Below are 23,646 nucleotides of genomic sequence, written 5' to 3' on the forward strand. Positions count from 1 at the left end.
CCCCCCCCCCGGTGGCGCATCAGCTCATTCTAGAAAGCGCTGCAGTCCGTTCTATCAGCTTCTTCCTTCATATCAACAGCCATGTCAGCGCCGGAGGACTGTGTATCGAGCTCAGTGAGGGGGTTACCTTCGCACTGCAGTCGTCGCGTCACTCGCATCACGTGACTGCGAGTGCTGCGCAGCGGAAGGCGAGAGCTGATCGGGGCCGCTGATTGGTCCAAATAGGGATTATGTCATCACCTCACGAGCTGGGCGGAGCGGCGCCGTGGGTGGTGCACCCCTTATAAACCTCAGGAGCGGTGTGTATTGCATGAGAGAGACACGACGCGGCTTGGAAGGTAGGTGGGGCCGGCGCTCAGCACTCGATCAGCGGTGTCTTTTGGTAGGCGGCCGGACTGATCTCTGGTGTAACTGAAGGAAGGTATCTTATTATGGACAGCGTACTGAAAGAAATGGACGGCGACGAAACATGCCACACTAGTTTGCTTTAGTCAAAAGAGGCTTTCCCTAGCATTTACATAGGGGCGCAGCTAGGGTATTGGTACGGGGTGCCCTGGTTTGACGGAGTGCTCACCAGTGAAAATCCCAGTTTGCCTTGTCAACCCCCTGGCTGAAATAGGGAGAAGGGTTTCAGTTCAGTAATAGGGCACCTCTCTGAAACTGGGCAATTCTAACGTATCGTTATTAACCCTTTCATTGTTATCTTTCATGTCTCCTTCCATTGTCAGAGGGTCCCTATCAACACAAGAGACCCTCTGCCATTTGGAAAGCCATACCGTTCCTGTCCCTTCTCGAAAAATGTGCATGATCCCCGGAGCGACTCGGAGCCCCTTACGGGCACAGGATATCCTGCCCTGTCCCTATTCAACAAATGTGCATGGTCTTCGAGGCGACTCGGAGCCCCTTACGGACACGGGATATCCTACCCCGTCCCTATTCAACAAAGGTGCGTGGTCTTCGAGGCGACTCTGAGCCCCTTACGGACACAACATTCTGCTAGGCACTGTAACACAGGAGTCACGACTAATGCAGGGGGCCTTCAGTGGCAGCCGCAGTCCCTGACCTTGCCATTGCTTGAGAAGTGGGCCCCAGGGTCCATACAGATGCGGGACCGACTGGTCGGTGTTAGTGATTTCTTATCGTCACAAGGGCTCTAACTGGCCCAGGGGCTCCGACCGGCGCAAGGGGCTCTCTGGCTGACGCTTGAGGGCCCTGTCCTGTGTGCTGGAGTCCTTAATGGATGAACACGGTCTCCAGTCAGCCTTTCGGGACCTTTGGATCCGTCGGCACGTAAGGGGGAAGTGTCACCTGTCCCCTGTCCCCTGTAGCGCATCTGAAATAACGAGATCGCCAGGCTCGCCCCGTATTGGCCTCAAATGTGAGGTGTCCATAAGTGCTGACGTCGGCGGTGGACGTTCGCCTCCCGGGGTCGCACGCAGCGCGGTCACTGAATGGCAGTGGTGTGATGCGCCAGCATTATGCACCGAGGCAGCAATGCATCGCTGCATGTGCTTCGTTGAAGTGTTGGGAACCGGACAATCGTCTACATAGCAATACTATTACCTTCCGTAGGTCCCAATAATAACATCATGATTCTTCCTCCGCCAAGTCAAGAAGGTTGTGAAGGTTCTTTGAAAACTGACAAAGGACGGTAAATAGCCTCAAATTTTGACGGGCAAAGCCTCCCGACCGACGTGTTACAGAAATTCGCCTGTCCTTGCCGAGTGAGAAGAGAAAAGGTTATGACGGTGTCCTTCAAAGCCCGATGCAGTCAAATATTTTGTCATCTGCTGGAACAATGGCGGGTGTGTGTTGGTCAGCACAGATATTGATATTGATACTTATATTTATATACATATATGCATATATATTGATATTGATGTTGATATATTGATATATTGATACATATACAATACATATATTGATACTCACGGACATGCTGTTTTTCAAAGTTCATTTTGGTGAAGGACGCCTGAATAAAACGTCAGAAGAGCTACGATGTTTCTGCTGTTATGACGTCTGTCGCTGCGGAAAAACTGTTCCAATTCTGGTTTTATTTCGTTTAGGCAAATTAATTTAAGTAAATATTTGCAGCGGATCCAGTCCTTTTAAAATTTCGACGAAAACTAATCTAACCGTGTCAAAAATTTTCAGTCATCAAACCAACCACCATCGCTACTCACCTCCTTGAAGAGCAATTCCCTTAGCGTGGTGGCTAAGCTGCGCGTCTGGGAAACCAGAGGTACGGGGTTCAATTCCCTGCTGTGTCCGCCCTTCCAGTCAGGGTGAGAGGCGGGCGACGCCTCAGCAGCTGCGCGCGTGATGCAGCGCAGTGACACATGCCTTCCTCGCCAGTTACGCTGCTGTCTTCAGTGAAAGATGTCGAAAATGAGCGCCGTGAACGCGGAACTGCGCGGAGCGGGATCAGGCTCCGGCGGCACGTTCCTCTTCACCTCCGAGTCGGTCGGAGAGGGGCATCCCGGTAAGTGTAAGGCTCCGCTGGAATGTGCACATACTGCTGCCAATGCAACCGGTGTTATCCACATGCTGGCAGTACTGGCTGACAACGACAAGGCTTTATTTGGAGGTTTTGGGCGACTTTGCGGGCATTGATTTCGTTCCTCCGTCGTTGGGTCGGGTGCTTTATATTTGTGTTTAGAAGACTGAGACGAGTTGAGTTTTGGTCTGGCTTAAATTTTTTTTGATGATTTCAATTTTGATATTTAAATGTCGTAGAGGCTTAGATAAATGTCCCCCGTTCATCCCAGCTGAACGAGAGGGTCGCTTCAGAGGTTACCAACATCCCAGCTGAACAAGAGAGACGTTTAAATGTCAACAAATCTCTGTAACTGTTACCGTACGACACTTAAATTTTCCGTACCTCGTTTGTCATCAGTGTTGTACATTCATGGAATATTTAAAGACCCTTATTTGCATCGGTCACGAGTGGAAACATCTTTACTGACGTCGCGCTGGTTCCATTCCGCGGTTATGTGTCACCCCCCCCCCCCCCCCCCAACAACACGCATCGATCGCAATACAAGGAAGTCCCTCGGGACACATACGGAGACGTTCTTAAAGGCTTCCCCGTATTGTTTGCGATTATTGCATGGACTATGCATAGCGACACATTTCTGCGAGCTTAACTGCGACAAGTCATTTGAAGCCATCGGAGGCCCAATGCACCAAGCAAAAAAAACATCACGAGAGCAAGCCTCCACCCGCCATGCCCGGTTTTGATGTGATCACATTGATGGATTTTCGTTGCGGTTTGGCAACCGTTACCCGGCGACTTTTGACTCATTGTCTACGTGGCGCCGCCCTGAGGTTACATAGTGGGATCTGTGCTTGCACATGATGGTTGATCTATATTGCCCAATTCGAGGTATCAAGTGTGACACACTGATAAGTTACTATCGGCGTCCGGTGATGTCTGCAAAGGCTGCGCAATACGTTCTTCTCCGCTTTGGTAGGTTGCATAGCCCAGAGCTTAGAAGCCTGCATTCACTAATCTTAGCCCGTTGAAGGGAGTTTTTCACACTTGAGAATGTTGAAACAAGCATCAGATATAATGAAACAGTCCCACTTATAACTCTTGGTACGCTTTTAAGTGAAAAAACTGCTCCAGACAACACGATTTCTCTATTTCGTAAATATCCTTTTCAATGCGTCATTGCTTGATTGCGTCATCATGCCATGCGCAGCATTGATTTAGAGCCAGGTGGCGGTCATTATATATGGGAATCCCGCTCACGACCAAAAATCGAGACCTTAGGCGGGGCCGCGTCTCGAACCCATGACCTTTCAGCTCCAGTCCGGCACTTCACTGCGAAGGCGTTGCAACGCCAGGTGACCGAGGTGATTGCATTCCAGATAAGATATGTGACCAGGTGAGCGACGCCATTCTGGACGCGCATCTCCAGCAGGATCCGTACGCAAAGGTGGCTTGCGGTAAGTGGCATCACTGTAAACTTAAGGTCGTCGTTAAGTCGGTCTTTTGCTTACCGCCCGGGTTGCAGATGTCGCCACCGTCAGCTCAGCTTTTAAACCATCGCACCGTTACCCTGGCCAGTTTCATAAAAATAAACGGCATATTTATGCATGTATATATATATATATATACATAACTATACTGTACTTTGCTTGCTATGTACTTTTTATACTACACTTTGTTTGCATTGTGGTCTGTAGGTGTGACTCGCCCGTCGTTTTGAATGCCATCTTATCGATATGTCTTATCGATAACCGTTAAAAAATCGAATGCACGCAACTAAAGGGACAGTGCCTGCGGACAGTCCCGTCCACGACATGTTTGATGTGCATAGATTCACTATTTTGCTTCACGTAAAGGCCACCGCCTGCAGCCTCCAGAGTCGGCCCGAGGACCGGCTCACGCTGGTCCTGGTTTGGAGCGTTAGACACAGCACACGGGGGCACATGTTGATCTGCGAGAGTGCCGTATGCTGATGCACCATGTTATAATAGTGTAACATTTAAACTTTTAGCGATGTAAGCTTCGCGATGATTGCGTTGTTTGTCAATTTTCGGATTCATAGCAAGTCATGTCATGCTAAATTAGAACAATGGAAAGGTGTTGAAGCACGATGTTCCGGCATGACGCAGGTGAAGTGGTTATGGTTCTAGCGACGTGACGACGACATTCTAACGATGTTCTTATGCGCTAGACGTATGCATGACTTAAGCTGCCGCAAAGGTAAAGTCAGGGAATGAGGCTCTGAAACATCGAAATTACTTGGTGAGAAATGAGTATGAATCACGCAACTCTTCGCCGACGAAGGAGCGCTTCCAAGTCACTCAATGAGTGATTTATTAACTGACTCACTAAGTCACTTAGTAAGTAGCATACATATATATATATAAAGGATATTAATTAACGAACTCTCACAGAAAGTAAATTCATTAACGAACTTTCTCCAGCCCTAAACAGACAAGCAAATTTCTGTACAACTCTTAAACTTTTAGGTGGTGGGCGGTGAGAACCATTGATGTGATTGTGTCAATAGTGTTACCATTGTGCTTTTGTAGTATTCCATTATGAATGCATCTTATATGTATCAAATTGAGAATAGGATTCTGTCTTGCTTCGGTTAGCTATACTTTGTTTGTTTTCTCCGTGCCAAAAAATGTTTTCCCAAATATGTATATATATATATATATATATATATATATATATATATATATATTCATACATGAATACCCTGTTGGTTAAACACCACAGCTTGTTCTGCATCTATCTTTTAATCTTTCTTACATCAGGCCTCATGTTGGGTTTATGTTCCTAGATCAAGTCACCGATCGAAAGCACTACAAGCAGCAAAAAAATGTTTGTACAAATAACACCATCAAAAATGAGGTTCGTTCGTTACATTGCTCGCAATTGCTATGCTTCAATCACCATATACTATCCCAAGGCTTAGGCAACAATTTAAGCAAGGTGGGCAACAAAGCTACAGAAGCAATAGTAGGCTTCGTTCATACATATGCAATATACAACAACAGTTCAAGCAAACTACACGACTACTGCCATCTTCGTCGACATATGCGAGGATGTTATATTATGGTACACTCAAGAGGCTAACGCAAAGAACGGATCGACACAAGCTGCTCGAAGCATGTCATACAGTTCCAAGTTACTTGTAATGAACACTTACAAATGCACACTGCTTCCAGCACTTGGTATCTTCTTTTTCATTGCACCTGATGAGACTGACGTTGTTAGACACAAGTAGGTCTCATGTGATGTCTAGCTTATGGGCTTCTTTTACAGTGAATACCCCACGTTTAAAAATATCGATTCAAGCATGATACATGATGAAATAAGCTTACTTACATATATCAGCACACTTTTAGGTGGAAAAGATGCTCTAAACAACACCATTTCTCTATTTAGTAAATATGCTCTATGATACGCCACTGTTTGCTTGCGCTATGGAACGCATGCATGTTTGACGGCGCTCACTTGGAGTTCTTCAATCTCCCGGGAGGTTGCTCGTTGCGATGTGGACGTGTGATGAACCAAATATCGTTAGATATTCGTGTTTTGGCCATTTCTCGTTGTGTTTCTGCAGCACCTCACTTAGCAAAACTCGCAAAACGGCGTCGCTAAAAGGTATATATATATATATATATATATATATATATATATATAGCTGTAGCCATACATATCAACACATGGGTATATTATTTTATCCACATGCATGCATGCATGTATCTCTCTCGCATGAACTCTCTCTCTCTCTCTCTCTCTCTCTCTCTCTCTCTCTCTCTCTCTCTCTCTCTCTCTCTCTCTCTCTCTCTCTCTCTCTCTCTCTCTCTCTCTCTCTCTCTCTCTCTTTCACTCATATTTCTATGTATACCACGATGTGTTCAAAACATGCGTATGTTCATCAGTTTGCTCCTGGTATCGCTTCTGCAACGAAGGCAAGTCCCCAATATTTAAGATAATTAAACTTGTATATTTTTATGATGAACTGCACTCTCCACCACCGCTCGGCAATCGTTGACCCCCATTGTCTAAACTCACAGAAAGAAAACGACCAACACGAGTATACCCGTGTTGGCCGTTTTTGGCCCTTGTATGCTCCCAATCTGCGAGGATGACGGGCTTTGCAGGACCCTGACAGGCCTGCCGCTCACACAGAGACCGCCACCAAGACGGGCATGATCCTGGTCTGTGGCGAGATCACGTCCAAGGCCGTGGTCGACTACCAGAAGGTCGTCCGTGGCGCCATCAAGGCTATCGGGTATGACGACGGCAGCAAAGGTCAGTGACCTCAAAGCCATCGCGTGCTCATCGCGATATAGGGGATATATGTGGTCGAACATGGTAGGTCGTGCTAAACGGCTGCAAACGCTGTCATCAATTGCTGTCGGTTAGAATCTGACCCAGTGAGCAGATGGGGTATTTTGCTATTCGATTTTGTGATTTGGTTTTCAACGTAGCCGAGACACTCCAATAACTCCAAGGAATACATCTTAAAAGTGCAGCGGATGTTCTGGGTGCATAAACGTGCCGTGTGAACAAACCGCACCAACACTTACCTCATTTAAGTCTTCCATGTGTAGCATCCTGCCTAGATGACTAGATGTAGTATCGGGCAGGGAAACAGATCTGTTACAGCTGGGCACAGCAGCTTTCTTCTGTCTTGGTGTCACGACCACGAGGTCACGAAAAGCCGTGACACGAGCGTGACGGAGGGAGACTCGAGCAAATGCTTCCCATCAACAGGCGGCCAATAGACGGCGGCAATAGGCAGCTGTCTCATGCGGAGACTACTGCGGCGAACGGAGAAAGCTTAACATATTATTTTGCTTTGAGTCTTGCTTTCCGTACATATAGAACTGGGGCCTGCGTACAGTCTTAATTGTTTCGGGCAACATTTCACAACCCAGGTTCTAGAGCCCATTAGGCTCTGTTAAATTGCGTATTTTCTAAATGTCTGTCTGGGGAGCTGTACTTCCCAGACCACCAAACTGTGCATGCCCCTGCCTGAACTCCAGCTGGTGCATGTAAACAAGATCATCAGTCGCATCACACATCAGTACCGGAGCTCTTCGATGCCATCAGATATCACCATCATGCATCACCTTCGTCATGTCATGTATCATTTACCACCGTCATGTATCACCTTTATCATCTCATGCATCATGTATCACCATCATGTACCACCTTTATCAGACAATGCAGTTGACTGTATCCTTTATGCCCCTCCCAGGCTTGGACTACAAGACCCTGAACCTCATGGTCGCGCTCGAACAGCAAAACCCTGAGATAGCCGCCGGCGTCCACAAAAACAGAGACGATGACGATGTCGGGGCCGGCGATCAGGTACTGCCATCTGTCGGCGACTTGAGTCTTCACCACCAGCCGACCTGTCGGCCTTAACTGACCTTGCCGCCTCTACGTGCCACAGGGTTTGATGTTCGGCTACGCCACCGATGAGACGGAGGAGTGCATGCCCCTGACCGTGGTGCTCGCACATAACCTCAATCGCCGCATCTCGGAGATGCGGAAGGACGGCTCACTGTGGTGGGCCCGGCCCGATTCCAAGACCCAGGTAGGTGGCGGAAGGAGGGCTCGCGGTGGTAGGCCCGGCCTGACTCCAAGACCCAGGTAGGTGGCGGGAGGAGGGCTCGCTGTGGTGGGCCCGGCCCGATTCCAAGACCCAGGTAGGTGGCGGGAGGGGGGCTCGCTGTGGTGGGCCCGGCCCGATTCCAAGACCCAGGTAGGTGGCGGGAGGGGGGCTCGCTGTGGTGGGCCTGGCCCGACTTCAAGACCCAGGTAGGCGGCGGGAGGAGCGCACGAGTCTGAAGCTCAGTCTGGGAATGGCGCATACTGCAGCCCGGCACTGATGACTGCATCAGTGACAGGCTGATCATAGGCCTGGGAACGTTTCAAAAAGTGGGGGGGGGGGGGACGAGCATGTTCAGGGTGTACTTCAGGAACTTTTTCTTCACGAACTTCAGGAAAGCAAGCCAGATGACCCGCGGGGGGGGGGGGGTGTTGGAGGGTGTTATCGCTCTTTATTCAAATGTCAGCACAATCTGCCCTATTCGACCCATTTGTCATTTGGCAAATAAAGCTATCCAGCTTCCTGAGATTATTCGTGCACTTTAACATTGTCTTTCCTGGGGAGACGAAATTCCACGAGCGGGTAGGTATTTTGGGTCATTAAGGAAGCGTTTGCCTCCACAGCGTAGATGCCAAACACGGTCTGGATATAGGCTGATAAGAGTATTGAAAGTGGACCGATGGCTCACAGTGCGACAGATTTTTCATGCGCCTTCATTTCACTGGCTGTTTTTCAAGGGATAAGACTTGTCGCAGCATTTTAGGCGGAAACAAATTCGGGAGCTTGAAACTGCTAGAAACAATGTGACAAAAGCCATAAAACTGGAGATTCTCTTTTAAGAATCAAGCCACATGACAAGGTTCATTTGTCATTTGTCCATTGTCCGCCGCCGGCGGCCACTGCACTGGTCCGGATGTCCCCCGCATGACTGACTGCGAACTGATCGCATGGCTGCTTTGTTGCATATTTTGGGACCAGCGTTACAACTACATGGTGTATGAAACACGTGTTGGACACCTGCAACAGTATCTTTTTCCGGATTATCTTCCCTCACACCACACCATCGCAGAAAAATAGCCTCCGGAAAGCTGTCTGCCTTAGGTATGAATTGGTCCAACGGACACCTTATTGCCCATCATGCAACGTATACGGCTTGATTTGCTTTTGTGTGTAGGCTGGGGCGTAGCCAGAGCGTTGCCAGGGAGGAACACAAGGTTGACAAAAGCCCATATTATCGTGATCCCCCGCAAAATCCCCGGATACAGCTTACTTGTTAACGAATGACACGGTTTTCTTCGTTTTATTGTTATTTTTACCTTGTAACCAGAACAGAAGCCAGGAGGTACCGTGAGCTCAATTCTGTTTGCATTTTAAAGCTAATAAACTGCAGAAATCAGGCGTTGAACGACTGCATGGAGCAAATCACCGACTCTCTTAATTTACAATGGTTAGTTGACTTTCTAAACCGATATAATTCAAAACCTTTGTCAATTTTTATCTTGGTTCTACAGACATCCAGGACATCGCGAAGGTAGATTGTAGATCGATATGTTTGATCCAAATTTGAAGTTGAAAATTTGATTGTGGATCGAATGGTGAACAATGTGTATTAACATGGCCAAGCCATGTTTGTCCGAAAACGTTCACCATTCAGTCAGAATCGACTAGTGATACAATTTATGTAACATGTTTTTTAACACGCGCACTCGCAAATCTTAGCAACAAAAACCTCGACACCAGGCGTTACAGTCTTCTTAGTCCGCGGAGCTTTAGCCCAATAGCTGATATGCACAATAACAACAATAATGACATCCCTTATTTCCTTCCGAGCAAGGAGCCTGTTAAGTAGAACACCAGATGTACATTATCGTTTCCGGTCAAAGGCTGAAGGGCCATTCCGTCCCTATTGCGAAGTGTTTTCTGGCTATCATTCCGGTGGCACGGGGTGGGATCTCCTGGTCGATCCGGAGGCCATTAGAAGGATATATCATATCACATTGTTCCCATCTCTGACACGGGAGGCCATCTGACCCGCGCAGTTAACCCCGGATCAGCGCAGGAACCCTCATTGACGCAACAACATCCCTGATCACCGCAGGTAGTCCGAAAGTTGTCACATAGACTCCAGTTTCATGTTTTTTGTGTTCTTCAGAGGTATTGAGTTCTCCTTTACTGTAGATTATAGATGAAATGGGGTTCCTAATTTGTATTAACATGGCCTAACCCATGTTCGTCTTAAAATGCTCAAGATCCTGTCAGAGCTAACTACTGATAAGAAAACTACGTAATATGGTGTTGAACATGCGTGCTCGCAAGTCAGACCAATAACAGCCTCGACGCCCGGCGTTGCAGTCTCCAGGCCGTGCGGTGTCGGCTTTGCAGCTGTAACACTAAGCGATGGCCAATGAGCAAACGAAAAAGATGACGCATCTTAAGGAAAATGGCTGGGTGAACTAGACAAATCGGCATGCATGTTTAATGTAGTGAAAAAGTAAGCCAAATGCAGCCTTAATCTGAAAAATGTGGGGGGAAGGGCAGTTAACATTGCTGGCCCCTCACCTTGAAAAGTGGGAGGCCATGGCCCCCTGGCCCCTCCTGTTCCTACGCCCATGAGCCTGGTGGTGACCGTCTCTGGAACCGGCACGCTTAGCTTGCATGCTTGTTCGCTGACGCAAATCATGGTTTTGGGCTTGTCGATGACACTGGTTTCTACCTACACGGCCACGCGACCGACCAGGCGTCGGCTCTTAGTCATGTGACCGGCCCAAACTGGCCAATCGCTACAAGGATATCTTGAGACCACTCCTAGCACCGGAACCGTCTTCAGCGCCGGTCCGTTCAGTTCAATACCACCACAGAAAAGATCACGTCCATCTCGGCAAAATCACGTCCAACCATCTCGGATCACGATCACGTCCAAGAAACGATCACGCCCATCGCGGCAAAAATATGGGGTCATCGGTATTTTTGTCTTTGTACGGCAGAATATACGACAATCACAGCAATACCATTAGCGCGCTTGATGCACGGGCCATCCCAAAATGCCTCTCGCATGTGTTTGGGTGATTCGAGAGATGACGCCATCTGTCGGAAATATTGGGCTGCCATCTGTCGGAAATATTGCAAACACAGTTGTTCGCCCCGCCGCCAGGTGACGATCGAGTACGCCGACGACAACGGCGCGATGAGACCGTTGTTCGTGCACAGCATCGTCGTCTCCATCCAGCACTCCCCAGAGATCTCGCTTGAGGATCTCCGGAAGGAGATCATATCAAAGGTGAGATATTTTGTCACCGTTCACTGCTGATGGCATTGTGACGTAGGAAGTGTATATCGAATGCAAACATTATTAGGGATTGAGCTTGTTAGACTTTGTTGCGGATGGCCTGTCCAAGGCTCCCAGTGATTGCCGGGGGCCGGAGTGCCTGACACGAAAGAAGTAAATGGAGATATGGAAAGGAGCGCTGAATGTGGATGAACAATTCTTAGGGGTTAATAAAATCCTACATTTTGTTCCCAACACAACAGCTTCGAACATTTTAAAATTTGGTCAGTCTTGAAGTGGTTACTGCAGTGCCTTCTTTATCTGTTTTTCATGCGACATCCACATCTTCACTTCGAAAGTCGTTATCAAATGCGTGTCGAGGCTCGTGTGCCGATGTAGCTCATATGAATTTCTGATCACAAAGAAAAATAGGAAAAAGGGTGTGAATGGATGCGTAAGGGGGGGGGGGGCTGACATTACCAGATATTACCATTATTCCGGAGGAATATTAATCCCGCACATCAACCCTTCGTGAACATGTGAATGAGCACACAGGGTGCTTAGAATCTAACACCGTGCCTCGCATACGTCAACTGAGACGGGAAATGGGCGGGAAAAATTGGCGGGAAATTGGCTGGGGTAAGAGGCAGGAAATAAAAATCGCCACACAAACCCAGAACTAAGCGACCCAAGACAGCTGATCCAGACGTGACCAGTTGATCTACAGCTGACCCAGACGTGACCAGTTGATCTACAGCTGGTCCAGACGTGACCAGTTGATCTACAGCTGGTCCAGACGTGACCAGTTGATCTACAGCTGGTCCAGACGTGACCAGTTGATCTCCAGCTGGTCCAGACGTGACCAGTTGATCTCCAGCTGGTCCAGACGTGACCGTCGTGATCTCCGGCAGGTGGTGCCGGAGGTGATCCCTGCCAAGTACCTGTCACCGCGCACCATCTACCACGTGAACCCCTGCGGAGAATTCACCATCGGAGGTCCGCAGGGTGACGCCGGCCTCACCGGCCGCAAAATCATCGTCGACACCTACGGCGGGTGGGGAGCCCACGGCGGCGGCGCGTTCAGGTCAGTGTGTGGTGTGTGTGTGTGTGTGTGTGTGTGTGTGTGTGTGTGTGTGTGTGTGTGTGTGTGTGTGTGTGTGTGTGTGTGTGTGATGTGTGTGTGTGTGTGTGTGTGTGTGTGTGTGTGGTGTGTGTGTGTGTGTGTGTGTGTGTGTGTGTGTGTGTGTGTGTGTGTGTGTGTGTGTGTGTGTGTGTGTGTGTGTGTGTGTGTGTGTGTGTGTGTGGTGTGCATGTGTGAGTTGGGGTAGGGTGGGGGTGGGGTATTTGCTACCCTTTTTTAAAAGTGATTTTGATGCCTCCTATTTTGCCCGTGGCTTGCGCATTTTAAGACAGTTTCCATTTCGAAACGCCGCTTTTAGGTCAGGCTGGCACCCAGATCCCAGTTTGACCCTTCAGATCCTCATTTTCATCCACTCTCAGAGTTGTGGTTATAGTCATGTTGAGCCTGAGAGAGCCAGAGACGTACTCAGGAAGGAGGCAGAGGAATGAGGCAGGGACGTACTCAGGGAGGAGGCATAGGTATGGAGCTTTAACTGGAAAAGTCCCAAAACGGGAGACATCGGATAATGCCACATAGTTGTAGGTGGCTGCGAGTCTCGCCAAGAGGAGTAGTATTCGAACATTATAATTATTTACTCGGAATGGTTGAAAGAAGCAAAGATCGCAATTGGTTTGCTGCTGTCAGGCGTTTTTGAATCTTGTTGTTTTAGAAACAGGTTGTCAGAGCGTGGCCAAAATACAAAAGAGAAAGCGGCACGAATGAGTTAAGTCAGTGCTTGGTTGTGTTTTAGCTCATACGTCATTGTTTTCCGGTGTGTTTCAGTGTCTTCGGTATCACATTTATCTGCACGAAATTTTAAAAGCTTGTTGTGTTTCACTGCGATTCCCATTCCATTCACTGCAATTCGCACTGACAGCCGTGTCGTTTCCCATTCTGCTGTGGTCGGTGTGACGTAATATGACGCCAAAAATTTGACGAGCGACATGCGCTGTAGAATCGCTCTATCCTGCCATGGTCACTGTGACTTAATATGACGTCAAAAACTTGATGAGCGACATGCACCGCGGAAGAGATCCATCCTGCCATGCTCACCGTGAAATATGACATAAAAACTTGGTAAGCGGCATACGCTGAAGAATAAATCCAAGACATTACCGATGGTCGGCATCCGCCCGCCTCACGTGTCTCGTCGCTCCACAGCGGCAAGGACTACACGAAGGTGGACCGGTCGGCCGCCTACGCAGCCCGCTGGGCGGCCAAGAGTCTAGTCAAGGCTGGGCTCTGCAGACGCTGCCTCGTCCAGGTCCGTGTAAACTACAGCACACACTCATCAAAGATGGCCATGTGCAATAGGCAGATGCTTGTCCGTGTTGCGATCGTGACGCCTTCAAATTTTGGAGAGTGTATTCATTAACGAACTCTCTGGCCAGCCCCTAAAGAGACAAATAAGTTCTTGTACAACCCTTGAACCATTAAATGGTGGACGGTGAACGCTACCGATGTGGTTGTGGCAATATGTTTGTGTCTTTGTAGTGATCCCATTCTGGGAGTATTTTTATGTATTAAAGTGAAAAAAGGACTCAATTTTTCTTCAATTAGCCGTGATTTAGTTGTGTTTTCCATAACTAAAAATGTTTTCCAAAAGCAGTGCATATTTTTATCGTTAAAACTCAGAACTTATTTCTTAAGCCATTCAGCTTCTCCGGCGATGAAATGGGATCTGGAAACGTAAAAATGCAAAGCGCGACGAATATATGAGTAATTTTGTGCGAGCCATCTGATCTAAACGCTAATGCAAAGTCAAAAGCCCGGAAACTAGAACGATGTGTCAAAAAGCTCGTCAGTGCTGATTCAGCAGTTATTTTTAATCAAACATGTATAAAAGAAAGGATTCTGCCAAAACATTCCAAGACATATATACATATATATGTATATATATACATATATATATTTTTTGACACATGGTGTTTACATATATATATATATATATATATATATATATATATATATATATATATATATATATATATGTAAATACCATGTGTCAAAAATAAAAAGTTCACAATACTAAGATCCAAAGAATTACTGCACCGCGCTAATGCAGTACATTTGCTAATGCTCAAGTAAATGTCTGATGCAAATGAGTGATCCCGGATGGCCAAAGCGTCGGGGTTGGAAAGCCTTCCCAGCACGGTCGGGCCTTCCCAAATATCGTTGTACTTTGAAAGACATGTAGGCACATCGAGCAGTTGCGTTACGTTGTCACGTAGCTAACGCTCCGCACACCTGTCGGATTATATACGTATCGTGTGCAGTGTTCGTAGCTGCACGTTGTAGCTTATACGTGCCAAAACAGGCTGCAAGGTGCATGCCAACACAATAGCTTGAGCTGGTGACTCTATTAGCAGTCCAAAGGGAAGGTGGAAGGGTCCATGGCACGTTAGTGCCTGGACACGGTTCATATTAGCACCAGTATATTAGTACTGTCTACAGATTGAACCTGGTCACACTCGTACCACTCTACTATCAACCCGAGATGTAGCCAGTTTGCCGGTGTTTTCAGCTGTCTTACGCTATCGGCGTTTCTGAGCCCATCTCCATCTCCGTCTTCCACTACGGCACCAGCAAGTACAGCCAGGAGCAGTTGCTGGAGATCGTGAAGAAAAACTTTGATCTTCGGCCCGGCAAAATCGTGAAGTGAGTGCAGAATTCCTCCAGTTGTGATATTCTAGACAGTGCTGTTTAAAAGAAGCTGGCAAAACCGGAGGCGTCTAACATGCCTCTGATGAAACACCACTTTTTTCTTCGTCTTCTGTTACCGAAGCAAAAATTGGTGGCTTGTTTTCACGGCGAATGTTTTTAACTGGGCTCTGGGCTCTTAAAAGCTAGAGATGTTTGTGCAAGCAGCTGAGACAGGCAACGAAACTTCGTTTTAACGGTTTTGAAGTGGACAGAAGGGGCAGCGAGTACTTCCAACACGGAGTGTTGGACTAATGGAATGATGTCGGAGTGATGGCCACCTGACATTTTGTGGCATGCATGGAATGACAAATGAATGCATGCGTTTCATGGATCTAATGATGTTGAAATTAATGGAACGGTGTTTGAATGATGGCCACCGTGGTGGTTGGTGGGGGGGGGGGGGGGGGGGGCAAGCGTGCCAGATGCGATTCATTTGATTTTTTTTCAAACCGACACCAGTGCGCTTGTGGACATTATGTTCGAGGTTGGCCGATTTAGTTCTGAGTGCAACAGATTCTTCGATGTCTGAAATAGCTCATGGCTAATTAATATGCTAATGCTTTGATTGATCTTGGAATGCACCTAAAAGCTGCTTTCAATCGGTCAAGACACGTCGGTCAGGATCCAACAAACTAACATCCCTTAGTTCTGTTCAAATGCTGGGAACAACATTACTTTAGGCCCTGATCATCACCATGAGAGCCAGGGAAGGGCAACACCATGGTTTACTTGACAAACACCCATTGTCAGGGATTACCCTGGCCGTTTAACATGCATGCATTAGTGAGAGAGATTGCTCTGAGGCTAAAGTAGTGCACTATACGCTCTAAAAAACAACGGAACCTGCAGCACAATAAGACTCTGAGTGCTGGAATGTTCATTGGCTAACTACTAAGACCTTGCAGATGTCTTGAAATGTCTTAGTTAAAAACAACAACAGAACAGCGCAACATCCAATATTTATATGCTGCAGAGCACTTGGATCTTCAGAAACAGAGGCTACAACATCTTTTTATTTTATTTTAAAACGAGCACCCTGATATGCATCTTGCCTCTCTAACGGTGTCCATGGCGCTGATTTTTTATGACCAAATTCTGTACACAACAAAATAAGAAGGATGTGAAGAAAATTGGCAGATGTGCGGAGACGGAAGCAAAACACTCAAAGTTTGACTTACCGCCAGTCTCAGGCTCACCTCTTTCTCTGGGCTTCGTAAATAATTGTCGGCGGTTCTTCGTGTCACTTATAGATCCTTTCATCACCGAGTTAAGGTCACCCAACACGGTCATTTTTCGTCGCTTAGCGTTACGACGCGATATGAGACGGAACGGAAGTGAAAAACAATATCTGAACCGAAATCACGTACACGGCAATGAGAACAGGGCCGGCGCCGCCAGCGACATGCTCCACTCAGTCAAAATGGCTGAGAATGGCGCGCTCCGTGGCTATTCCCTGCGAGGGACGTAAATAGTCGGCTGCAATTCAGGTTTTCATCCGCCCAGAAGCGACACTTCTTGCCATCTCGCACATAGCTGCGGCATGGGGCACATTACGGAATCTCGTTTGTTGCAACGACATGCTACTTTAAGTTCCGTTCTGATTCGCATTGCATCCCAACACTGCGCAACAAAAAGGGGCAGTGTGAAACAGCCGTTAGAGTTTGTTCGCATCGACGTGGATAACAAATACTCTATGCCGTCAATGTTATTAATGACGTCATAACCCACACATTTTGCGCCTTTTAGTATTCGCAGCGGCCCGGAGGACAGCGATTGTTTACGTACGAGTGGTGCGACCTGTTTCGAAAGGTAACCGGACAAAAATTAGAAAGCTAAGAAGTAGAGAGACAAGGATTCCAATGTGAAGAAGCCAAGTGTAAAAAAGCCGAATGCGCAAAAGTCAAAGGGAAAAACGTCGAAATTAAAATCAAAACCACAAGAGGTCAAAAGGACACGAAGCCAATTGACAGGATGTCAAAGGGTAAAAATATAATCTAACAAATTGATAAGACGAAAAATCAAAAGGGATAAAAGTCAAAAAGAGAAAAAAACCGTCAAATAGGTCACAGTAAGTCTTGCGGTGCAATGCAAGCCTTGATTCTAATGCAGTTGCTGAGTTCATCCCAACGCACCAAGGAATGCAAGATATCAGTGCAAGTCTAACAATTGTCATGCAAACACAACCCCTTGTAATCTCATCTACAACCATCTTGAAAATTCGTTCAGTTGAGTCTAGACAAACGTTCAACATACGGCTCAAGGAAAAATCGCAAAAAGACTCACATGCTTTATTCGAGGACCCGATTGGCTGTGCCTTTATAGATAAGGGAAACCTACCAACTTCTGAGTGTAGTGTGTTTCCATATGTATATAACCGTGTCTGTACATGAGTGCACCGTTGCCTACAATCTAAGTCAGTGCATATTTGCCGTAAATAAGTTTTGATCCTACAATGGGTACTGTCACATGACGCTTACATGAATCACTAGCCCGAACCCATAATTTTACGAATAAAATAACTAACTAAAGCAGGACATAACATGAATTAGCATAGACTCAAAAAAATGATAGCAAGCAGCATTGTCATCATGTGCAACGCATAGAGACGAGGGAGGGCGGCATGACAGCCTGCCGTTTCTTCATTTTCATCCCTCAACGGGCTTTGCCAACATTTTTGATGACCTGAACATGCATTGGACAATACCTAACCATACCTCACGCAGCACCTCTGCATTGTAGGCTTTGTGCGATGTCTAAGCTTCTCTTATATTCCAGAAAAAGTATTTGGGGGCTAGGGCACATTGAAGGGGCACCAACAATCAAACGTGGAGGCAGAACCCTCATAAAAATAAAAATAGACACCCCTGCTATCCTAGAACGATGAGCAGATAGCTTCAACCGTCAGTCACCGTCTTCTAAGCTGAAGGCAATAATTTTTAACAAACAATTAAACTTTACCAGTCGCAGTCGTATTAGGACACCCTGGCTGTGTGACTTGTCTGAAGTGTGACATTTGACTGCAAGAGAGAAAACACATCATAATCGCATATCATCATATAACAGACGCATATGACGTGCGCGAATGTGCGGCTGAGAACTAGGGATTAGGAGCTGGCACTAATGAGAAACAGAGTGAACCTGTATCCAAGATCTAATGTGCTAAAAAGAGCCGTTGAGAATCAGAAGCCAGGCCCATTGTCTGCTAAGTATTAATAAAGTTATGATAAGCAGAATTCAGGGCGTTGTTTCGTTGACAGGTCCAGTTGGAGCCATGATCCAGGTTGTTGTGCAGTCAAAGGAACTAGGAGGAACCAGGATCTTGGGTTTTATTTTTTGGAAAGCACCAGGCAGAACCCGGATACAGGATATTGTGTTGAGCCAGGATCTAGCGTTTTCCTTTGTCGAAGCAACCACTGGAAGACAGGATGCAAGGTTTTGTGTTGTCAAAAGAACAAGTGAGGACCAAGATTCTAGTGTCTCGTTTCGTAGAACGAGACATCGGGAACCAGGAATCAACATTCTGAACGTAGCACATGTCTGCCTGGATTCATTTCAGAAGTTGCCTACCATTTCTCATTAATTCTTATAATCTTGACAAAATGTAACACAATGGAATCCGAACTATGCCGAATTTACTTATGCAAAACATGACAAAAGTGTTTCCAATAACCAACCTAATATAAATAGCCGAATCGGTCCACACAAGTTTTCGGTGAAGCGAATTTTGGCCTCAGGTTGACATCACAAGTGAATGATTGGATACTAGCATCTAATCCGCGATGACAGGATTGATTTCGTGTCGTTCTCTACGCATGAAGTACGACGGTGTGTCACATGTCCCCAAAAGTAGACACAATGGCACCGCTTGTATGGCTCACTGGTTGGCGCCTGGCAATGACACTGTTTATTGGCACTGACACTGACACTGGCATTGCTCTTCTCCAGGGAGTTGCAGCTCCGCCAGGCCATGTACCAGCGTACTGCCAGCTATGGTCACTTCGGTCGCAAGGAGTTCCCCTGGGAGCAGCCGAAGAAGCTGACCATCTAATGCTGATCATAGATGGCAGCACGCGTCGAACGTGCTGTGTGTTGCTGGCTATCCCCGCGAGCACGCATGGCTGAAATGGCGCCGAGGCAACTCACATGCGCTTGGATATGATCATACCGTTTTGGAACGACGATTAATTGTTCTTTCTCAGTGGCCCTATCTAATAACGTGACGTTCTGCTTACCTACCTCCAACAACCCAAATTCCATCAAGGCCTGTTCCGATTAAGATGCCTTTAGCGGGGGGCGCTTGCTGTCAGGTGATAACGTAATTGCTAGATTGTTTACGCGTCGTCAATGTGAAGTGTTACCTAAAGGCCCGATTTTTCACATGGCTTCTTACTTTAAAGTTAATCGAAACCTGGAGATGGACCGATCCAAAATTAGACTCTTTGAATGCCTTTGTCCACAGATCAGGCATGGTGCCGCGTGTCTTGCTGTCGTCCGTACCGTTTGTTGCCATCAGGCAGGGCTGATGAGGGCTGACGACGCCCTGTTTCCATTTTTGACTCACTCATCACCGGCGAGCAGACCGTCGAGTGCTTTGGTCCTTTCTACCGTGCGAATAACATCGTTCATTTTAGAACTCAACTAGGAATTGTGTGCTGGAAATAAGCACTATCCCCTGCTAAAGATGGAAAGAGATTAGGCAAACAAAACAGCCAGCAGCCACAACGTAAATGCATTTGATACATATCAGGTTATAATAGTTGGTACCTTGGTTAGCAGTAGCTTAGAAATATACGCCATTGGGAAATATCTCAACAAGTAATGCCATGTATCGGTTACGAAATATCACTGCGACCACTACCCATTTACCGCTTTGAAAACACCGCTTACACCAATGCTCGTTTTAATCAAGTACTGCCAGGAAGCATTCCGTTGATATAATCTAGCGTTTAAGGGTACGAAGGAAAATCCCGGATAGAAATAACGATACACAACGGCAACAGAGGCTTGTTATCAGCACTAACAGAATGGGAAAAACTACCGGCGCAGACATAACGGTAGCATATATTTTTTTATCTGTCGGGCTTACTGCCCCAAGAAAGGCATGTTCCGAAGTGTTTTCAATTAGCCCGTCGGAAAAACCGTGAAGCGGAGTTCTAAATCAGGCTGAATATAGACAGTCATTCAAAGCAATGGATGTCAGTTGAGAGGCGCGCGACGATGACGGCGCATCAACCGCCTATCACCGGTTGATGCGCCGTGGTGGCGGTGATGGTGATGAGGACCGAAATACTGAGCTGGGCATTGCGAGTCACGGTTTCGAAGATGAGATGTGGTGTCAGGAGAATACGCTGATGTCGGTGATTTGATGGCGATAGTGGATGACGAAGGAAATATATGTCTTGCGCCGGTGGTGGCTGGCTGTGTTGATTAGTACACATGGGGCGAGATCAAGTCGCTGCTATGGTGCACGCGGTTCCCATACTACAAACGAGCGGAACAGCAGACGGAGTTTGAAACAAGCGAGGAAATTTTTTAATTGGAAAGACCCGGTCCGACTTGGTGGTGTCACTGAAACCCGTCCGCTACGTCTTCTAGAAAACAATATTTTGCAACCACTGATCGCGCTTGATTGGCTTGACGCAGTGATCGACAATACAGGTGCCAAGTATTTGGAAGCTGCGCCGGAAAAATCTGGAGCAGGCTGTTTGACCGGATGGGGATGTCTTTGCCACACACAATCGGCACAAAACGTGGCCTTCCCCCTATCTAATTATGACAGAAAACGTGAAGCTTGCCAATGTATGGAAAATATGTACAGCAGGAGTAAAAACTGGCCCAGATGCTGGTGACCCCACCTCGTAGCGACACGAAACAAGAACATGTTAACTGTCGAGGAAAATGGATGATGGTCTCGGCAAAACTTTAAGCTGTGTCCAGCCAGTCGCGGAGTCTCGAACGTAAGCCATGGATCCGCCAGTTCTAGATCGTTTTTAATGAATGAAGTCAGATCCTAGGAACTGCGCAAATAAAGCCGTGTAACCAGATGCACGCTAGTAGCCAATGTATCGAGGACAAATGCATCTCAAAGTTTTGTTCACCCAGAAGTGCGCCAGTAATTAAACGGAAAGTGACTAATACCACCTTTTCCTTGACCAGTCTTGAATGCAACACGCAAAGGCAAAACCGAGATCAGGCCATTATGTCCATGTGGGCGTATGAATTCTGGTTGTTCTGGACAACATCCAACCAAAATATCAGCGCTTTTCGCATCGTTTTGGTCGCAGCCACCAAGTTTCACGAAATTACCACTCACCATGAATCGTGGCAAAGCCGATTTCGTTCATAGCTAGTCAGCTTCCAAGTCTTTTTCGGCGAATTTAGTGTGTTCCTCCGTGAACTTCCCCGCCAGACCATCATGAACGAAGGGCTGCTGAACGCCTTGATAACACCCGTTGCCATCAGCTCCATGCCGTGGATGCAATCAAGAGAGCAGTGCTGATCAACGAATGCAAAAAAAGTTTCGGCGAGAACACCACTCAGGGCAGCGGCAGCCATCTGAGGAGCAGCGGATCCTGGGAGGAGCGGCCGCGCCATCTGGGAAGCAGTCACCGCGCCATCTGGGAAGCAGTCACCGCGCCATCTGAGGAGCAGCGGATCCTGGGAGAAGCGGCCGCGCCATCTGGGAAGCAGTCACCGCTCCATCTGGGGAGCAGCCACCGCGCCATCTGAGGAGCAGCGGATCCTGGGAGAAGCGGCCGCGCCATCTGGGAAGCAGTCGCCGCACCATCTGGGGAGCAGCCACCGCGCCATCTGAGGAGCAGCGGTTGCGCCATCTGGGGAGCAGCCACCGCGCCATCTATGGAGCAGTGACTATGCTGCTCCCAGGTGACACCATCTGGGGAGCAAAGGCAGCACCACCTGGGGAGCGGCGGCTGAACCACCTGGGGGGCAGCAGCATCGCCTCCTGCAGTGACAGCGCCACCCGATGCAGCAGCGCCTCCTGCAGCAGCAGTGCTACCCGATGCAGCAGCGCCTCCTGCAGCAGCAGTGCTACCCGATGCAGCAGTGCCCCCTGCAGCAGCAGTGCTACCCAAGCAGCAGAGCCTCCTGCAGCAGCAGTGTCATCCGATGCAGCAGCGGCATGGTTGCCTGGTGCGTCGTAACCAGCTCTGAAATTGGAGTTCATCTGCTAAGATTTGAGCGACATTTGTATATGCACTGGTGGCCTGTAGAAGGGGCGTACAAGGGGGGGGAGGGGCAATCGTGAAGGGAAGATTTGCCCCGCCTGCTATATTTACTTCCAACGATGCCAGTTCCACGAAACTGTCAAACTGTTGTCATGCCTTATTGATGCCGCTGTTGATCACATGGCCAGGCAGCCACAGATCAAGTTCTTTAGTGGTGAGCGGCCTTTACCGCACCGGGCCCTCGTTCCTCATCCCCGCCTCATTCTACACCCGCAGAATTCCGTTTGCCGGAGGTAAGCTGCATGCATCAGCCACAAGTGAGATGAAGTGCCCTCTAGCGGGAGTCCCGTCCGAGAGCCTGCAGATACCTCCGAAAGGGGTCACTGTACAAGCTGACGTCTCGGTGCCACAGGACTCCCAGATGCGCTTGGTCCTGTCGGTTCTGTCCCACCCGGTTCTGCCCCCTCTCAGTTCTGCCCCATCCAGCTCTGCCACACCCAGTTCTGCCTTCCGCCTCCTGCTATCAACTTCCCTCCTCCCCGATAGCCTGAAATCATCCCTGCTAGTTGGAGGGCTCCAATCCAAACCAAACCCAATAGGGACCCTTGGAAGCGGCCCAAAACCCAATTTATGCAGACCAACGGTCACGACCTGGTATGTGACAACTCAAACTAGTGGAATGTCACGCAGGTAGGACACAGACGCTGAGGGCCTGTGGGCAAACGAGGTCCATCCGTCCATCAGGAACCCTCTCCGTCTGATGAAGAGCCCTGCGACTAGGTTTGTGGCTCTTAAGACACAGACCTGTCAAGTGTCCCCGATATTTACCTTTTATCCGAACAACACGTGTTCTGCGTACCGAGCGGCCGACTTATTTTGAGTCTGCCGTTCTTCCCACACGGGAAAATGAATGTAGGGTGTAGAAAATGGACAACGTATACCTGCTAGATTGCCAGCCATGTTCTTGCATTGCCATAACGTACCATAGCCCACACAAAATTAATTTCAACGCAATAAAGTGGGCGATTGTTATCACTTTTCAGTTGGGAGCGAACATGACCGCAAAGATCAAGCATGTTCAGAATGGCGCCCTAATCCGTTAAGTTGTGAACGGTGCGAAAAGGGCCAGGTTTGCAGCTTTCCGTACATTGTTCATGCATGTATTGCGTGGAACACCAACCAGTGAGCATTCATCAGCACCACGTCTGCTTGTGTTTATGGAAAATGACCTTTCGTAGTCAAGGACCTTGGGAGCAGTGTAGCAGCTGGCCCGTCACC

The 23,646-nt window shown here is 47.9% G+C and overlaps 1 protein-coding gene across 1 annotated transcript; it reads left to right on the forward strand.

The window, feature by feature from the left end:
* Positions 1-320: 320 nt before the first annotated feature.
* Positions 321-20,594, forward strand: LOC119104584 (S-adenosylmethionine synthase). Its single transcript, XM_037228311.1, has 11 exons — positions 321-338; positions 2,356-2,482; positions 3,874-3,951; positions 6,662-6,784; positions 7,737-7,849; positions 7,935-8,078; positions 11,245-11,370; positions 12,270-12,442; positions 13,640-13,742; positions 15,003-15,136; positions 19,127-20,594. Exons 2-11 carry the CDS (start codon positions 2,380-2,382, stop codon positions 19,227-19,229), a joined length of 1,200 nt encoding a protein of 399 aa, XP_037084206.1. The 5' UTR covers positions 321-338; positions 2,356-2,379; the 3' UTR covers positions 19,230-20,594.
* The last annotated feature ends 3,052 nt before the right edge of the window (positions 20,595-23,646 follow it).

The sequence above is a fragment of the Pollicipes pollicipes genome, unplaced genomic scaffold, assembly GCF_011947565.3.
Source record: "Pollicipes pollicipes isolate AB1234 unplaced genomic scaffold, Ppol_2.1 Scaffold_6052;HRSCAF=7182_pilon_pilon_pilon, whole genome shotgun sequence".
In the NCBI taxonomy this organism is placed as follows: Eukaryota; Metazoa; Arthropoda; class Thecostraca; order Pollicipedomorpha; family Pollicipedidae; genus Pollicipes; species Pollicipes pollicipes.